Source organism: Poromitra crassiceps, assembly GCF_964638095.1.
Source record: "Poromitra crassiceps genome assembly, chromosome: 3".
NCBI classification, from domain to species: Eukaryota; Metazoa; Chordata; class Actinopteri; order Beryciformes; family Melamphaidae; genus Poromitra; species Poromitra crassiceps.
This window is the reverse complement of record NC_139625.1, coordinates 50,891,567-50,904,186: the sequence shown is the minus strand read 5'-3', so window position 1 is coordinate 50,904,186 and position 12,620 is coordinate 50,891,567. Positions and strand designations below refer to the sequence as shown.

Sequence of the window (12,620 nt, the reverse complement as noted above, 5' to 3'; positions counted from 1 at the left end):
TTGCACTCATTGCAGGCCTTGTGCTTCCTTTCATCAGTCTCACATCAAGGTGTGAATGGATTTGTTTTCACAGCGGTGATGGTTTAGCAGTGGATTTTGTGCTTAACCACTTCTATGTTGAACTACAGACATTCTCATGAAGTCTTCTTTCATGACAAGTACAAGTGGCTATAAGCAGCGTACGGTACATGCACTGACCCAGGGGAGAGGAAGTCTCAATGGATTTCAGTGCAAGTGCAAAATGTCACATGACACTGTTATTTACAAAGCCTGCATCTGACAAAAGGGCCAGGGGGGTGAGATATTTGACGCTAAAACAAACCCAACGAAGGCTACATTTTATATGGCTAGATTTGATACTAGCGTATACACTTCCATTGTTCATGCTGCCCGGCTTGAAAAGTAGTGGAGTTGATCCAGCTTATCAGAGGAAGTGGAGCTTTGAGATATTGCAGAAGCAGTGTTGTGTTTAGCACACTGAACGATGACATTAGAAACCTATCGAGTGGAGCCTGAGGTCATTGTTTTGCTTTGGTTTCACCATGTCTTGTTCTTTCTTACGCTTTACACTAACTATGTTTCTGTTTTCCCCTTCCTCCTAGGGTGACATCACATCTATTCCTGAGCTAGCTGACTATGTCAAAGTCTTCAAGTAAGTCCACGTCCACAACTTCTCCATACTATAAAACCCTCTATTCATTCACTTTGCCTATTTCCTGGTGTTATTGAACAACCCACAACTATATGAGAGTGCGTGCAAAGATTGCATTTGTCCAAAGGATGTTTAGTATCTAATATCAGGCAAAGGAGGAAATAAGGTTTTCTGGCTAAGTTGGAGAACTGCTGCCTGTTTTGTGTCAATGGGCTGGATTGTTCGCCAAAGGACATTTGCAAGCTGAGTTCTCAGTTTTGCTTTGGAAACCGATTACAACGGGACCCAGCGTTTTAAAGCATACTCTTCTTTGGATGAAAGCCCTTGCTGACAGGCAGGTGGCCCTTGTGGTTTGGTTGCCTCATAAAATATATAAGCCATGGGGGTATTATATCAAGCGGCATTTCCTCTATAATGCTCTTCCATTTAAGTTCACGCCCAACGCTGGCTGGCTCCTCTCCCGCTCATGATGCTGACTTTGCTTTAAAGTTCAACTTCTCTCTTTCTCCCTTTCCTTCCTGCTTACTTACTACCCCCCTCCCCCTGGCTTACTCTTGACCACTCATAAAGAGTCTGACGTGTCTCCTCTGTCTGACGTGTCTCGTCTGTCTGACGTGTCTCCTCTGTCTGACGTGTCTCCTCTGACGTATCTCCTCTGTCTGACGTGTCTCGTCTGTCTGACGTGTCTCGTCTGTCTGACGTGTCTCCTCTGTCTGATGTGTCTCCTCTGTCTGACGTGTGTCCTCTGTCTGACGTGTGTCCTCTGTCTGACGTGTCTCCTCTGTCTGACGTGTCTCCTCTGTCTGACGTGTCTCGTCTGTCTGACGTGTCTCCTCTGTCTGACGTGTCTCCTCTGTCTGACTTGTCTCCTCTGTCTGACGTGTCTCGTCTGTCTGACGTGTCTCCTCTGTCTGACGTGTCTCCTCTGTCTGACGTGTCTCGTCTGTCTGACGTGTCTCCTCTGTCTGACGTGTCTCCTCTGTCTGACGTGTCTCCTCTGTCTGATGTGTCTCGTCTGTCTGACGTGTCTCCTCTGTCTGACTTGTCTCCTCTGTCTGACGTGTCTCCTCTGTCTGACGTGTCTCCTCTGTCTGACTTGTCTCCTCTGTCTGACGTGTCTCGTCTGTCTGATGTGTCTCCTCTGTCTGACGTGTCTCCTCTGTCTGACGTGTCTCGTCTGTCTGACGTGTCTCCTCTGTCTGACGTGTCTCCTCTGTCTGACGTGTCTCCTCTGTCTGACGTGTCTCCTCTGTCTGACGTGTCTCCTCTGTCTGACGTGTCTCCTCTGTCTGACGTGTCTCCTCTGTCTGACGTGTCTCGTCTGTCTGACTTGTCTCCTCTGTCTGACGTGTCTCGTCTGTCTGACGTGTCTCCTCTGTCTGACGTGTCTCGTCTGTCTGACGTGTCTCCTCTGTCTGAGGTGTCTCCTCTGACTGATGTGTCTCCTCTGTCTGTTGTCTATTTTCCAGACCCAAGAAACTGACGCTGAAAGGCTATAAGCAGTACTGGTGCACATTCAAGGACATCACAATTTCCTGTTACAAGAGCAAAGAGGAGGCACACGGGACACCTACTCTCCAAATGAATCTTAGAGGTACAGATACATGTGCACAACACACACACACATACCTGTCTATATTGTACACACTCACACACACACACACACACACACACACACACACACACACACACACACACACACACACCTGTCTATAGTGTGTACACACACACACCCACACACACACACACACACACACACACACACACACACACACACACACACTACACACACACACACACACACACACACACACACACACACCTGTCTATAGTGTACACACACACACACACACACACACACACACACACACACACACACACACACACACACCTGTCTATAGTGTGTACACACACACACACACACACACACACACACAAAAAAGAAGCCATTGGATGCTCATACACAAATGCAATACTGCTTCTTCTGACACAAATATGTGATCCATGCTGGTGTGCTGAAGAGTGGGTGTGACCTTTGACCCCTCCTTTCTGGACTGTGGCTTCTGTTTGTAGGCTGTGAGGTAACTCCAGATGTCAACATCTCCGGTCAGAAATTCAACATCAAGTTGCTAATCCCCGTGGCCGACGGCATGAATGAGATCTGGCTTCGGTGTGATATGGTCAGTGTCTTTAATTAAGTCGACATACTAATCAGACATGCATCATCACAATCCTGTCATTCCATACAGAGGTGTGAGCAAGTCAGGTTTGCTCAAGTCCCAAGTCAGGCTCAAGTCTTGTGGAACAAGTTCAAGTCAAGTCCCAGGTCTAAATGGATCAAGGGTCCTGTAGACATATCTGAAAGAAAATAAAATATCTATAGGTAGGACTTCTACTGCAAAAACAGTATAAAAATGGTAAGTGCAACATGAGTTTCGATTTCTGTAATCCGTTCATTCCATACAAATTCAGATAACCTATAATGAAAAAACATCGCATGGATGCAACTGGGACGTATCCTCAGTGATGTACCCTGGGGTCATAGGATGTTTCGGGTCTCGCAACATCATACACCCTCACCCAGGTGACCCAGCCGGGGCTGGCCAAGCCCCAACTTACGTCCCAGTAGCTACCCACGATCAGCCCTCTAGGAAGGGTCGAAGGTGGTCACATGGTCAGGGCCACTCAATCCGCTGCTCCGGAACTACTCTGCCGGGACCGGGGGGGGAAGGGATCTGGTACATAGAGGGACCGGGCTCTGTGGGTTGCCACCCGGCCGGGCGCCTCCCTCGTCTCACCAGGTCTAGGACCTGTGCACTGCACCAGACTCCCCCGCTCCAAACATCTCATTCAGACGTGATGGTATCATGGTGGATACCATGCAGTACCAGTAATTGGTGGCACTGCAGACTCCACTTGCGGCTTGAATGGCCCTCCTAAAAGGCCTCTCGTGGATTGTTGTGGACCTAATTTAAATTCAGTTCTCAGGTGGAGCAAATCTCATCACTTTCAATCTAATTAATTTGCACAAACACAAGACTTCAAAATGAAGTCTCAAGCAATTAAAATTGTGAGTCATGTGAGTCCCCGCCTCTGGGTACATTCAATTTACGGTGGTTCTTTTCAGCCATGCACTAGAGTAGGTATCTGATCATCAGGCCGACCTGATGGTCTTCTCGTTTGACTCTCCCCTCCAGGAGAAACAGTACGCCCACTGGATGGCTGCGTGTCGCCTGGCCTCCAAAGGCAAGACCATGGCTGACAGCTCCTACAACCTGGAGGTCCAGAACATTCTGTCCTTCCTCAAGATGCAGCACATGAACCCTGACCCGACGTTCATTGCTGAGCCAATCACCACCGACATCAACTCAGAGTGCCTGGTGTCCCCACGCTATCTGAAAAAGTACAAGAACAAGCAGGTAAAAACATGCAGGAGAGAGAGGCCAACTGCTTAAAATGCTACGCTACTAGCTTGTGCCGGCACCAGCACTTGATTCTGCAGATGTGTCCGCTGCTGTAGGCTGCAGCTACAGCAACATGGAAGATAACATGTTAAACATACTGGTATGAAAGAGACAGAGAGAAAAGCAGTAACTATCTAGTCTTATGTGTGTTTTTGGGGGAGGTTGTTTACACGTTTGATGTGTGGGTTGTGGGGGTTAGATGGACGAGTGTCTGATGTTTCCCAGATGGGCGCCTCTTGGCATCAGGGTTGTCTTGCTTTGGAATGTAGCCTCCCTCTCCTCCCCTTCCTCCACTCCTCCTTCCCTCTCCCTCTCTCTCTCTCTCTTTCTGAGGGGAAACCAGGACAGCAAACAATCCAAACCACTCAACGTGCTTACAGTAGACTCGCTCATGTCACACCCAAGCGCGTGCTGTAATGGATACTGTGCCTTGTCTCTCTGCCTTTTGTTTGCCCTGCTAGACAGAAGGAATGGAGGGATAGCGATCTTGTCCACTGGACTGCTTACGCTTGCCCCGCCTCCTGCTTACGCTTGCCCCGCCTCCTGCTTACGCTTGCCCCGCCTCCTGTTTACGCTCGCCCCGCCTCTCCAGACCTGCGGTCACGGAGGAGAGAAATCGGAAAATATCGCAACACAGACTAAGCCGTCCAAACGGAACATTATAGAGTTGTCACCATTGAGCTATCAGTGGCAAACCACCAACAGACATCTTAATAACCAGGTGTAATATTTAAGCACTAAGCATGTAACTGATAGGAAAATTGTACCCCGCGCCCAATGGATTCTCATGTAAATAATAGGCCGGTGTGTGTACATTGGAACAGCTGAGTACACGCCTGCCATAGCTGTGTTAACTGGGGATGTGAGGGGGAGAGGGGGGTCCGCCTCTCTGTTGTGTACTCACTCAATCTGGTTTTGTTTAAGCTGTATGAGGAGAAAGAGGAATGTTGCTAGAGGGTTGGAGGGATGCTGGGAGGATGTTGGTAAGTGATGACTCAAGAAATAGTGCTGTAATAACCATGCTGTAATAACCATAGCCTGACGTGTGGGTCTGTGCTGTAATAACCATAGCCTGACATGTGGGTCTGTGCTGTAATAACCATAGCCTGACGTGTGGGTCTGTGCTGTAATAACCATAGCCTGACATGTGGGTCTGTGCTGTAATAACCATAGCCTGACATGTGGGTCTGTGCTGTAATAACCATAGCCTGACATGTGGGTCTGTGCTGTAATAACCATAGCCTGACGTGTGGGTCTGTGCTGTAATAACCATAGCCTGACGTGTGGGTCTGTGCTGTAATATCCATAGCCTGACATGTGGGTCTGTGCTGTAATAACCATAGCCTGACGTGTGGGTCTGTGCTGTAATAACCATAGCCTGACATGTGGGTCTGTGCTGTAATATCCATAGCCTGACATGTGGGTCTGTGCTGTAATAACCATAGCCTGACGTGTGGGTCTGTGCTGTAATAACCATAGCCTGACGTGTGGGTCTGTGCTGTAATAACATAGCCTGACGTGTGGGTCTGTGCTGTAATAACCGTAGCCTGACGTGTGGGTCTGTGCTGTAATAACCATAGCCTGACGTGTGGGTCTGTGCTGTAATAACATAGCCTGACATGTGGGTCTGTGCTGTAATAACCGTAGCCTGACGTGTGGGTCTGTGCTGTAATAACCATAGCCTGACGTGTGGGTCTGTGCTGTAATAACATAGCCTGACGTGTGGGTCTGTGCTGTAATATCCATAGCCTGACGTGTGGGTCTGTGCTGTAATATCCATAGCCTGACATGTGGGTCTGTGCTGTAATAACCATAGCCTGACGTGTGGGTCTGTGCTGTAATATCCATAGCCTGACGTGTGGGTCTGTGCTGTAATAACATAGCCTGACGTGTGGGTCTGTGCTGTAATATCCATAGCCTGACGTGTGGGTCTGTGCTGTAATATCCATAGCCTGACGTGTGGGTCTGTGCTGTAATAACCATAGCCTGACGTGTGGGTCTGTGCTGTAATATCCATAGCCTGACGTGTGGGTCTGTGCTGTAATAACCATAGCCTGACATGTGGGTCTGTGCTGTAATATCCATAGCCTGACGTGTGTGTCTGTGCTGTAATAACCATAGCCTGACGTGTGGGTCTGTGCTGTAAGTACGAGTACTGATGTCTAGCAGAAAAGCTGGAGAGGAAGAGTTGGATGGCTGACTTGTAATACAGGGAAGGGCAAATCAAACAGGAAATGTTTGGGAAAGGGGATGCACTGAAAACAGCCAGAGGGGGTTTCCGCCATATTTAGTTGTAAAATTGAGCTTTAAGTATTATTGGAACAGAAATTGAAGGTGTGTTGACTCATGCTCACAACCTAAGATGAAGAACATTCAGGGAAATAGGGTGTCAGCATTTCTGCTTGACTGTGTAAGGAGACTCAAAGCACATACAGCTGTTCTAATAGTGGACGGCAGGAAGAATCAGAGTTGTTCTTCGTCTCCCTCAGCCAAGGGGTGTGTGTGTGTGTGTGTGTGTGTGTGTGTGTGTGTGTGTGTGAGAGAGTCCGTGCGTGTCTGTGGTTCCGTCTGGTCTGGCTCCAGTCACAAACCCAGTCGTATTGAGGCTATCCCCAGGCACCAAATGAAAAAACTGTGCGTGCGACCGTGTGTGTGTGTGTGTGGGTGCACGCTCACAGAGACGTGCTTGTGCCCATGCAGTCACGTGCACGTGTGCTCATGTAGTGGGCGTGGGGCTTCAGGAAATGAGCCGTGCCCGGGAGCGCTGGGCGGGAAAAGCGTCTGGGAAAAGCTGCTCACTCCCAGTCAGCTGTGGTAGCCATGCAGGACCCCCTGCCCCTCTCTCTCCCTCCTTCCCTCCCTCCCTTAACTGGACTTCCGCTCATGAGACTCAACCCGAAGAGACTTCCGTGCTACGGTTCCCAGAGGACACACACACACGCACGCACGCACGCACACACACACACACACACACACACACACACACACACACACACACACACACAGGGATTTTTACATTACTTGGACTTGTGGGACCAAACACATATCTTTACATAAGAGAAATCAAACAATGAAGGCATAATAATAAACTCGGGGGATTGGAGACATTGCACTCCAAGGTAAGGATGTCACGATACTAGAATTTCTACTTCGATACCAATACCCAGGAAAATATCGATACTCTATACCATTTTCGATACCACAGAGGGGGGTATGACACATCAAGAGGCATAAACAATAAACAGACAGATGGATGGACAGACTCGTGTCTCCATAATCTAGGCCCAATAAAACTAATTAAAAACTTTGCACTTCCACAGCAGATTACCCCTGCTGTAGTCATCAGCCTATCACAACACTTAGCTTGTTGAAGCAACAGATACCCACCAATGATAGGGAGGGAGAAATCAGTTTGATTTTTCATTAAGAGAAAGCACTGCTGGTATCCATACTGTTGCAGAGTATTGTATCCGTTTCACATTTTCTGTATTGATACTTATCGATACTTTCAATACCTGTTGCAAATGAGTATTGTATCTGTTTCAAATTTTTAGTATTGATTTTTATCGATACTATCGATACTTTTGACAACCCTACTCCAAGGTCTCACTGCTTCCACTGTGTGCTCCTGTGGTACACGTTCCCATCTTGTGGCTGGAAAGGGAATTACAGACTCATCGTTTTGATTACTACAAGGACATAATGAAAGTCTGTAAAGGGATATCTGATTGCCCTAGGTTACAGTTATAGGTGTAACCATCTGCTACTGAGGCTTTTTACTATTACTTTTTTCTACTTTTTACTGACTCACAACTATATTGTCCAAACATGAAATGTACGAACAGGTCCCGTGCCAACCTCCTGTATCTGAAACCATACAAATTTTTTCTTAATGTAACTCTTTCTCTTTGCTTTTACAGATTATACTGTCTGACTGCTGCTACTGTACTTTGTCTCCCTCTTGAGACTGCATACTGCATGACTGAATGAATACTCCCACCCCCCAGGCTTCACAGCATCTCTCTCCTCTGTCTTTTCTTTACAGTTATGGCCTGCTACCTTGTTGTTTTGATCTCTCTCCCCTCAACATTGGACTTACTTGCTTGTTTCTTTGTCCTATCTTTCTTTCTTTTCTCTGTCTCTGTATGCATCTCCTTCTCTCCTCTGTGTCCTTCTCCCCTCTTCAGCCAGGCTTTATCAGGGACTTGGTAAGTTCACTTGTGTGTCCACTGGGTGCCTCAAAGGCGTAGATGTGTGCACGCTTCTCTAAACTCTGAACTGACTATGTCTCTGTGTTGTCTTACTTAACCAAATGTACTTATGTAACATTTTGTAGTGGCTGAGTGTCTAGTTCTAGTTTCATTAGTTTCTTCCTCCTTTAACATATTTCAGACTCACAAATGACACATAACCTTATTGATACAAATGAAACAATGGAGCATTTATTTTCTGTTTGTTTATTTATTCATTTGCACAATAGGAACATGTACAGTAGCAGTAGTAAGACAGACATCTAAAACAAATGGCTGGGCTGCCAACAACTTGTTAACACGTTCACTGCCAATGACGTGTTAATACGTCAAAAAAATCCAACGGTTGACTGCCAATGACGTGTTAACACGTTCACTGCCAATGGCGAGTTGACTAGTCAAAAAAATTCCAACGGTTCACTGCCAATGACGAGTTGAGACGTCAAAAAAAAAAAAAAAAAATTTTGACGGTGCTACGTGGATCAATGCCCCCCCCCCCCCCCCACGTCTCCTATAAAAAATATTGGAGCGACCGAACGTGTACAACCCATTCCACCGACCCACTAAGTGGCGACAGTGCTCTCCATTCTAGAGGAAGGCAAGCAAAAAGCAGTGTCAGGAAGCCATTCTCATGAAAATGGATTGGCGAAAACGCTTTCGCGCTTGGGAGCTGGCGGTGGGGTTTTGCAAATTTGCATAATAGATTACGGGTGGAACACACTTTGAAACACGCAGCATAAGTAAGACCAGAATCGCAAAAGCTTCATCAAAGCTCTCAGAACCCCACGAAACGAGCGAGCCCATCCATCCAGACTTGCCCAGCGGCCGCCAGGCAGACAGGCAGACAGGCACAGCAGCAGCAAAGCAGTGAGCTGGTGACGCGAGGTTACAGCAGCAGCAGCAACGAGCTTGTGACACGCTCGCTGCAGCCAAGAAGAACACACACGGAGGGAGGAGTTTGAAGGAAAGGGGTGTTTCCTGCTGTTATGGAGGAAATTACTGTTCAAAACTATTGTTTAGATGTCTGACGTCTTACTGATGCCAAAAATGAATGGTTAAAGTGACTGTTCTATCGAATTTCACAAAAAGCCGTTTATCTCAGAATAAATTTACAGACGCTGAAACCATGCTGTATTCAACTGCTAATGCTTACATAACTACTAACTCTACAAACTAACTCTTTTAGACAGAGAAAGCACACATTCTATTAGTTCTTTTGAGATATTGTGTGTTCACAAAATCCTAACAGAAACGAATCCTCGGCTCTTGAAAGATGAGCCAGAATCCTCAAAAAAACCCTCTGGCAGAAGCTAACTACAGTTTTGAAAAACGGCTGGCAGTGAATGTGTTAATACGTCAAAAAAATGAAAAAAAAAAATTTGACCGTGGGATGTGCATCTAACCCTTTTACATCTCTTATATAAATATTGGAGCCACCGAACGTGTACAACCCATTCCACCGACCCACTAAGTGGCGACAGTGCTCTCCCAGACTAGAAAAAGCAGAGCCAAAACTGCAGGGGAACACGCGATGAAACCATTCTCATACTGTAGAATGGATTGGCGAAAACGCTTTCGCTTTCGCGCTGATTGCTGGCGGTGAGGGATTGCAAATTTGCATAATAGATTACGGGTGGAACACACTTTGAAACACGCAGCATAAATAAGACCAGAATCGCAAAAGCTTCATCAAAGCTCTCAACCGAAACTCCAAGAAACGAGCGAGCCCATCCAGACTTGCCCAGCGGCCGCCAGCAGACAGGAGCAGCAGCAAAGCAGTGAGCCTGGTGACGCGAGGTTACAGCAGCAACAGAAACGAGCTTGTGACACGCCCGCTGCAGCCAAGAAGAACACACACGGAGGGAGGAGTTTGAAGGAGAGGGGTGTTTCCTGCTGTTATGGAGGAAATTACTGTTCAAAACTATTGTTTAGATGTCTGACGTCTTACTGATGCCAAAAATGAATGGTTAAAGTGACTGTTCTATCGAATTTCACAAAAAGCTATTTATCTCAGCTTAAATTTTCAGACGCTGAAACCATGCTGTATTCAAGTGCTAATGCCTACATAACTACTAACTCTACAAACTAACTCTTTTAGACAGAGAAAGCACACATTCTATTAGTTCTTTTTAGATATTTTGTGTTCACAAAATCTTAGCAGAAAAGAATCCTCAGGTCTTGAAAGATGAGCCAGAATCCTCAAAAAAACCCTCTGGCAGAAGCTACCTACAGTAAAAAAAAAACAGCTGGCAGTGAATGTGTTAAGAGCTGTAAAGGAACACGCATGCTCACACACCCAAACACATGCAGCATGGAAGCTTACTGTGGCTCATTAACCTTAGTTTGGCCATATATTCCACCTGTTTGTTTGTGTGAACTAGGTGTTTACTATGGCAGCCTGGGGTTATAGGCTGACCCTGGGTGCCCTCCTGGCTATATGGAGACAACCAGGGCTTCGTCTTACGTGTTGGCTGTCTGTAGATCTGGGCTCACGGGATGGTTTTTGTGTGGTGAATGGGATACATTTGTTTAGAGTGGGAGTGTGTTAGCGTTTGTGCAGACTGTAATGGTGGGAGTATATTGAACAGTTGTGGTTAGAAAGCTTTTTGTATGTGTATTTGTCAGATTTCGGCCCGGATCCTCGAGGCCCACCAGAATGTGGCCCAGATGAGTCTCATTGAGGCCAAGATGCGTTTCATCCAGGCGTGGCAGTCCCTGCCTGAATTCGGAATGACCCACTTCCTTGCCAAGTAAGTCCCATCACAGCTTGCTAAAATTCAATAATCAGTCTACATGTATCTCTATGTCTCTCTGTCACACACTCAGTCTATCTCTATGTCTCTGTCACACACTCAGGTGTATTTTGTGTTGGCGGCAACACATTTGGTCATTTCCCTCTTCTTGTCCGCAGGTTCCAGGGTGGAAAGCGGGAGGAGCTGATCGGCATCACTTACAACCGTCTGATCCGGATGGACGCCAGCACGGGAGACGCCATCAAGACCTGGCGCTTCAGCAACATGAAGCAGTGGAACGTCAACTGGGAGATCAAGATGGTAGGAGACACTGAAAACATACATCCATTTTATATCAGAGCTTTTACATAAACACTTGATTGGTTTGGAGAGCTTTTTGAAGTTTGTGAGGACTTTTCATTCATTTCATACCATAATCAATATTTATACCTAAAGTGAGTGCCTTACTGATAGGCATCGTATTTGATAATCAACTCTAGTAACAATTGAAAGCCCCATTATGTAGTTTTTCTATTTGGGGGGAAACTGCACCCCCACAGTTACAGTGCTAATAAATGTTACATTTCCCTGTTTGTACGTTCAGATATAAGCCTTAGCTGCTTGTACTCTCTACTTTGCTAACCTTTCTGCAGTGTTTATAACTGATTCACTGGGGGGATTGCTCAAATAATTATCCCCAAATGTTGTTGACTTGACTTGTTTTAGTGAAAGAAGTGGCTAATCACGCCGCTAATCAAGCTAGCAAGTGATAAACACATTTTAATTCCTATACGTACTTCACAATAAAAGCATCCCGTTAGTTTGTCAGCGGAAAACTTTTAATCTGAAGGAGCTGCACAGGAAATGGATTTACAAGTTCCAGGCAACTTGACATGCTCCGGGCCAGAACCTCAAAGTTACATGGTGCAGGAAATGAGCGTTCAGGGCGCAGTGTGGGAATGATAGAAACGCCATTTTCACCATTAGAAGACAGTATACCATCAAAATGATTTAAAAGCTGTTATATTAAAGTAAAACATTTAGATATTGGGGCTTTATAAAGGAAAAATACACCCTAAAATGGTTACCTTAATGGTGATTTTTGGGCCGATATCGGTTTGTGGTCGTGTATTTTTCTATTAATGCAGATAACTGGCAAAACATAGACAATGTGATGTCAAAGCATGACTGACGTGATGCACTGTGTGTGCTCAGGTGACGGTAGAGTTTGCAGATGAGCCCAGCCTGTCCTTCATTTGTGCTGAAGTGGACTGTAAGGTGGTGCACGAGTTCATCGGCGGCTACATCTTCCTGTCCACACGCGCCAAGGACCAGAACGAGTCTCTAGACGAAGAGATGTTCTATAAGCTGACCAGCGGCTGGGTCTGAGACACCACAGCCAAACCAGGGGCCAGTGGTTGCAGGCCAGGGCTCAGGAGGGGCATGGCTGGGTGGGCTGGGACTAGATGTTATGGGTTTATTTTATTATACTATTTCCTGGTCTTTTTAATTGTTTGGAACT

The 12,620-nt window shown here is 46.4% G+C and overlaps 1 protein-coding gene across 2 annotated transcripts in view; it reads left to right on the top strand.

The window, feature by feature from the left end:
• Positions 1-12,514, top strand: part of fermt2 (FERM domain containing kindlin 2) — a gene marked incomplete at its 5' end in the record, with an annotated part of 69,333 nt that extends 56,819 nt beyond the window's left edge. For both annotated transcript variants that reach the window (XM_083634064.1, XM_083634063.1), the window contains 7 exons: positions 603-652; positions 2,122-2,246; positions 2,726-2,832; positions 3,850-4,071; positions 10,992-11,116; positions 11,278-11,419; positions 12,314-12,514. In XM_083634064.1, the coding sequence (XP_083490190.1) occupies positions 603-652; positions 2,122-2,246; positions 2,726-2,832; positions 3,850-4,071; positions 10,992-11,116; positions 11,278-11,419; positions 12,314-12,487 (945 nt within the window). In that variant the 3' untranslated portion in view covers positions 12,488-12,514. The remainder of the gene's footprint in view (positions 1-602; positions 653-2,121; positions 2,247-2,725; positions 2,833-3,849; positions 4,072-10,991; positions 11,117-11,277; positions 11,420-12,313) is intronic.
• Positions 12,515-12,620: the final 106 nt, after the last annotated feature.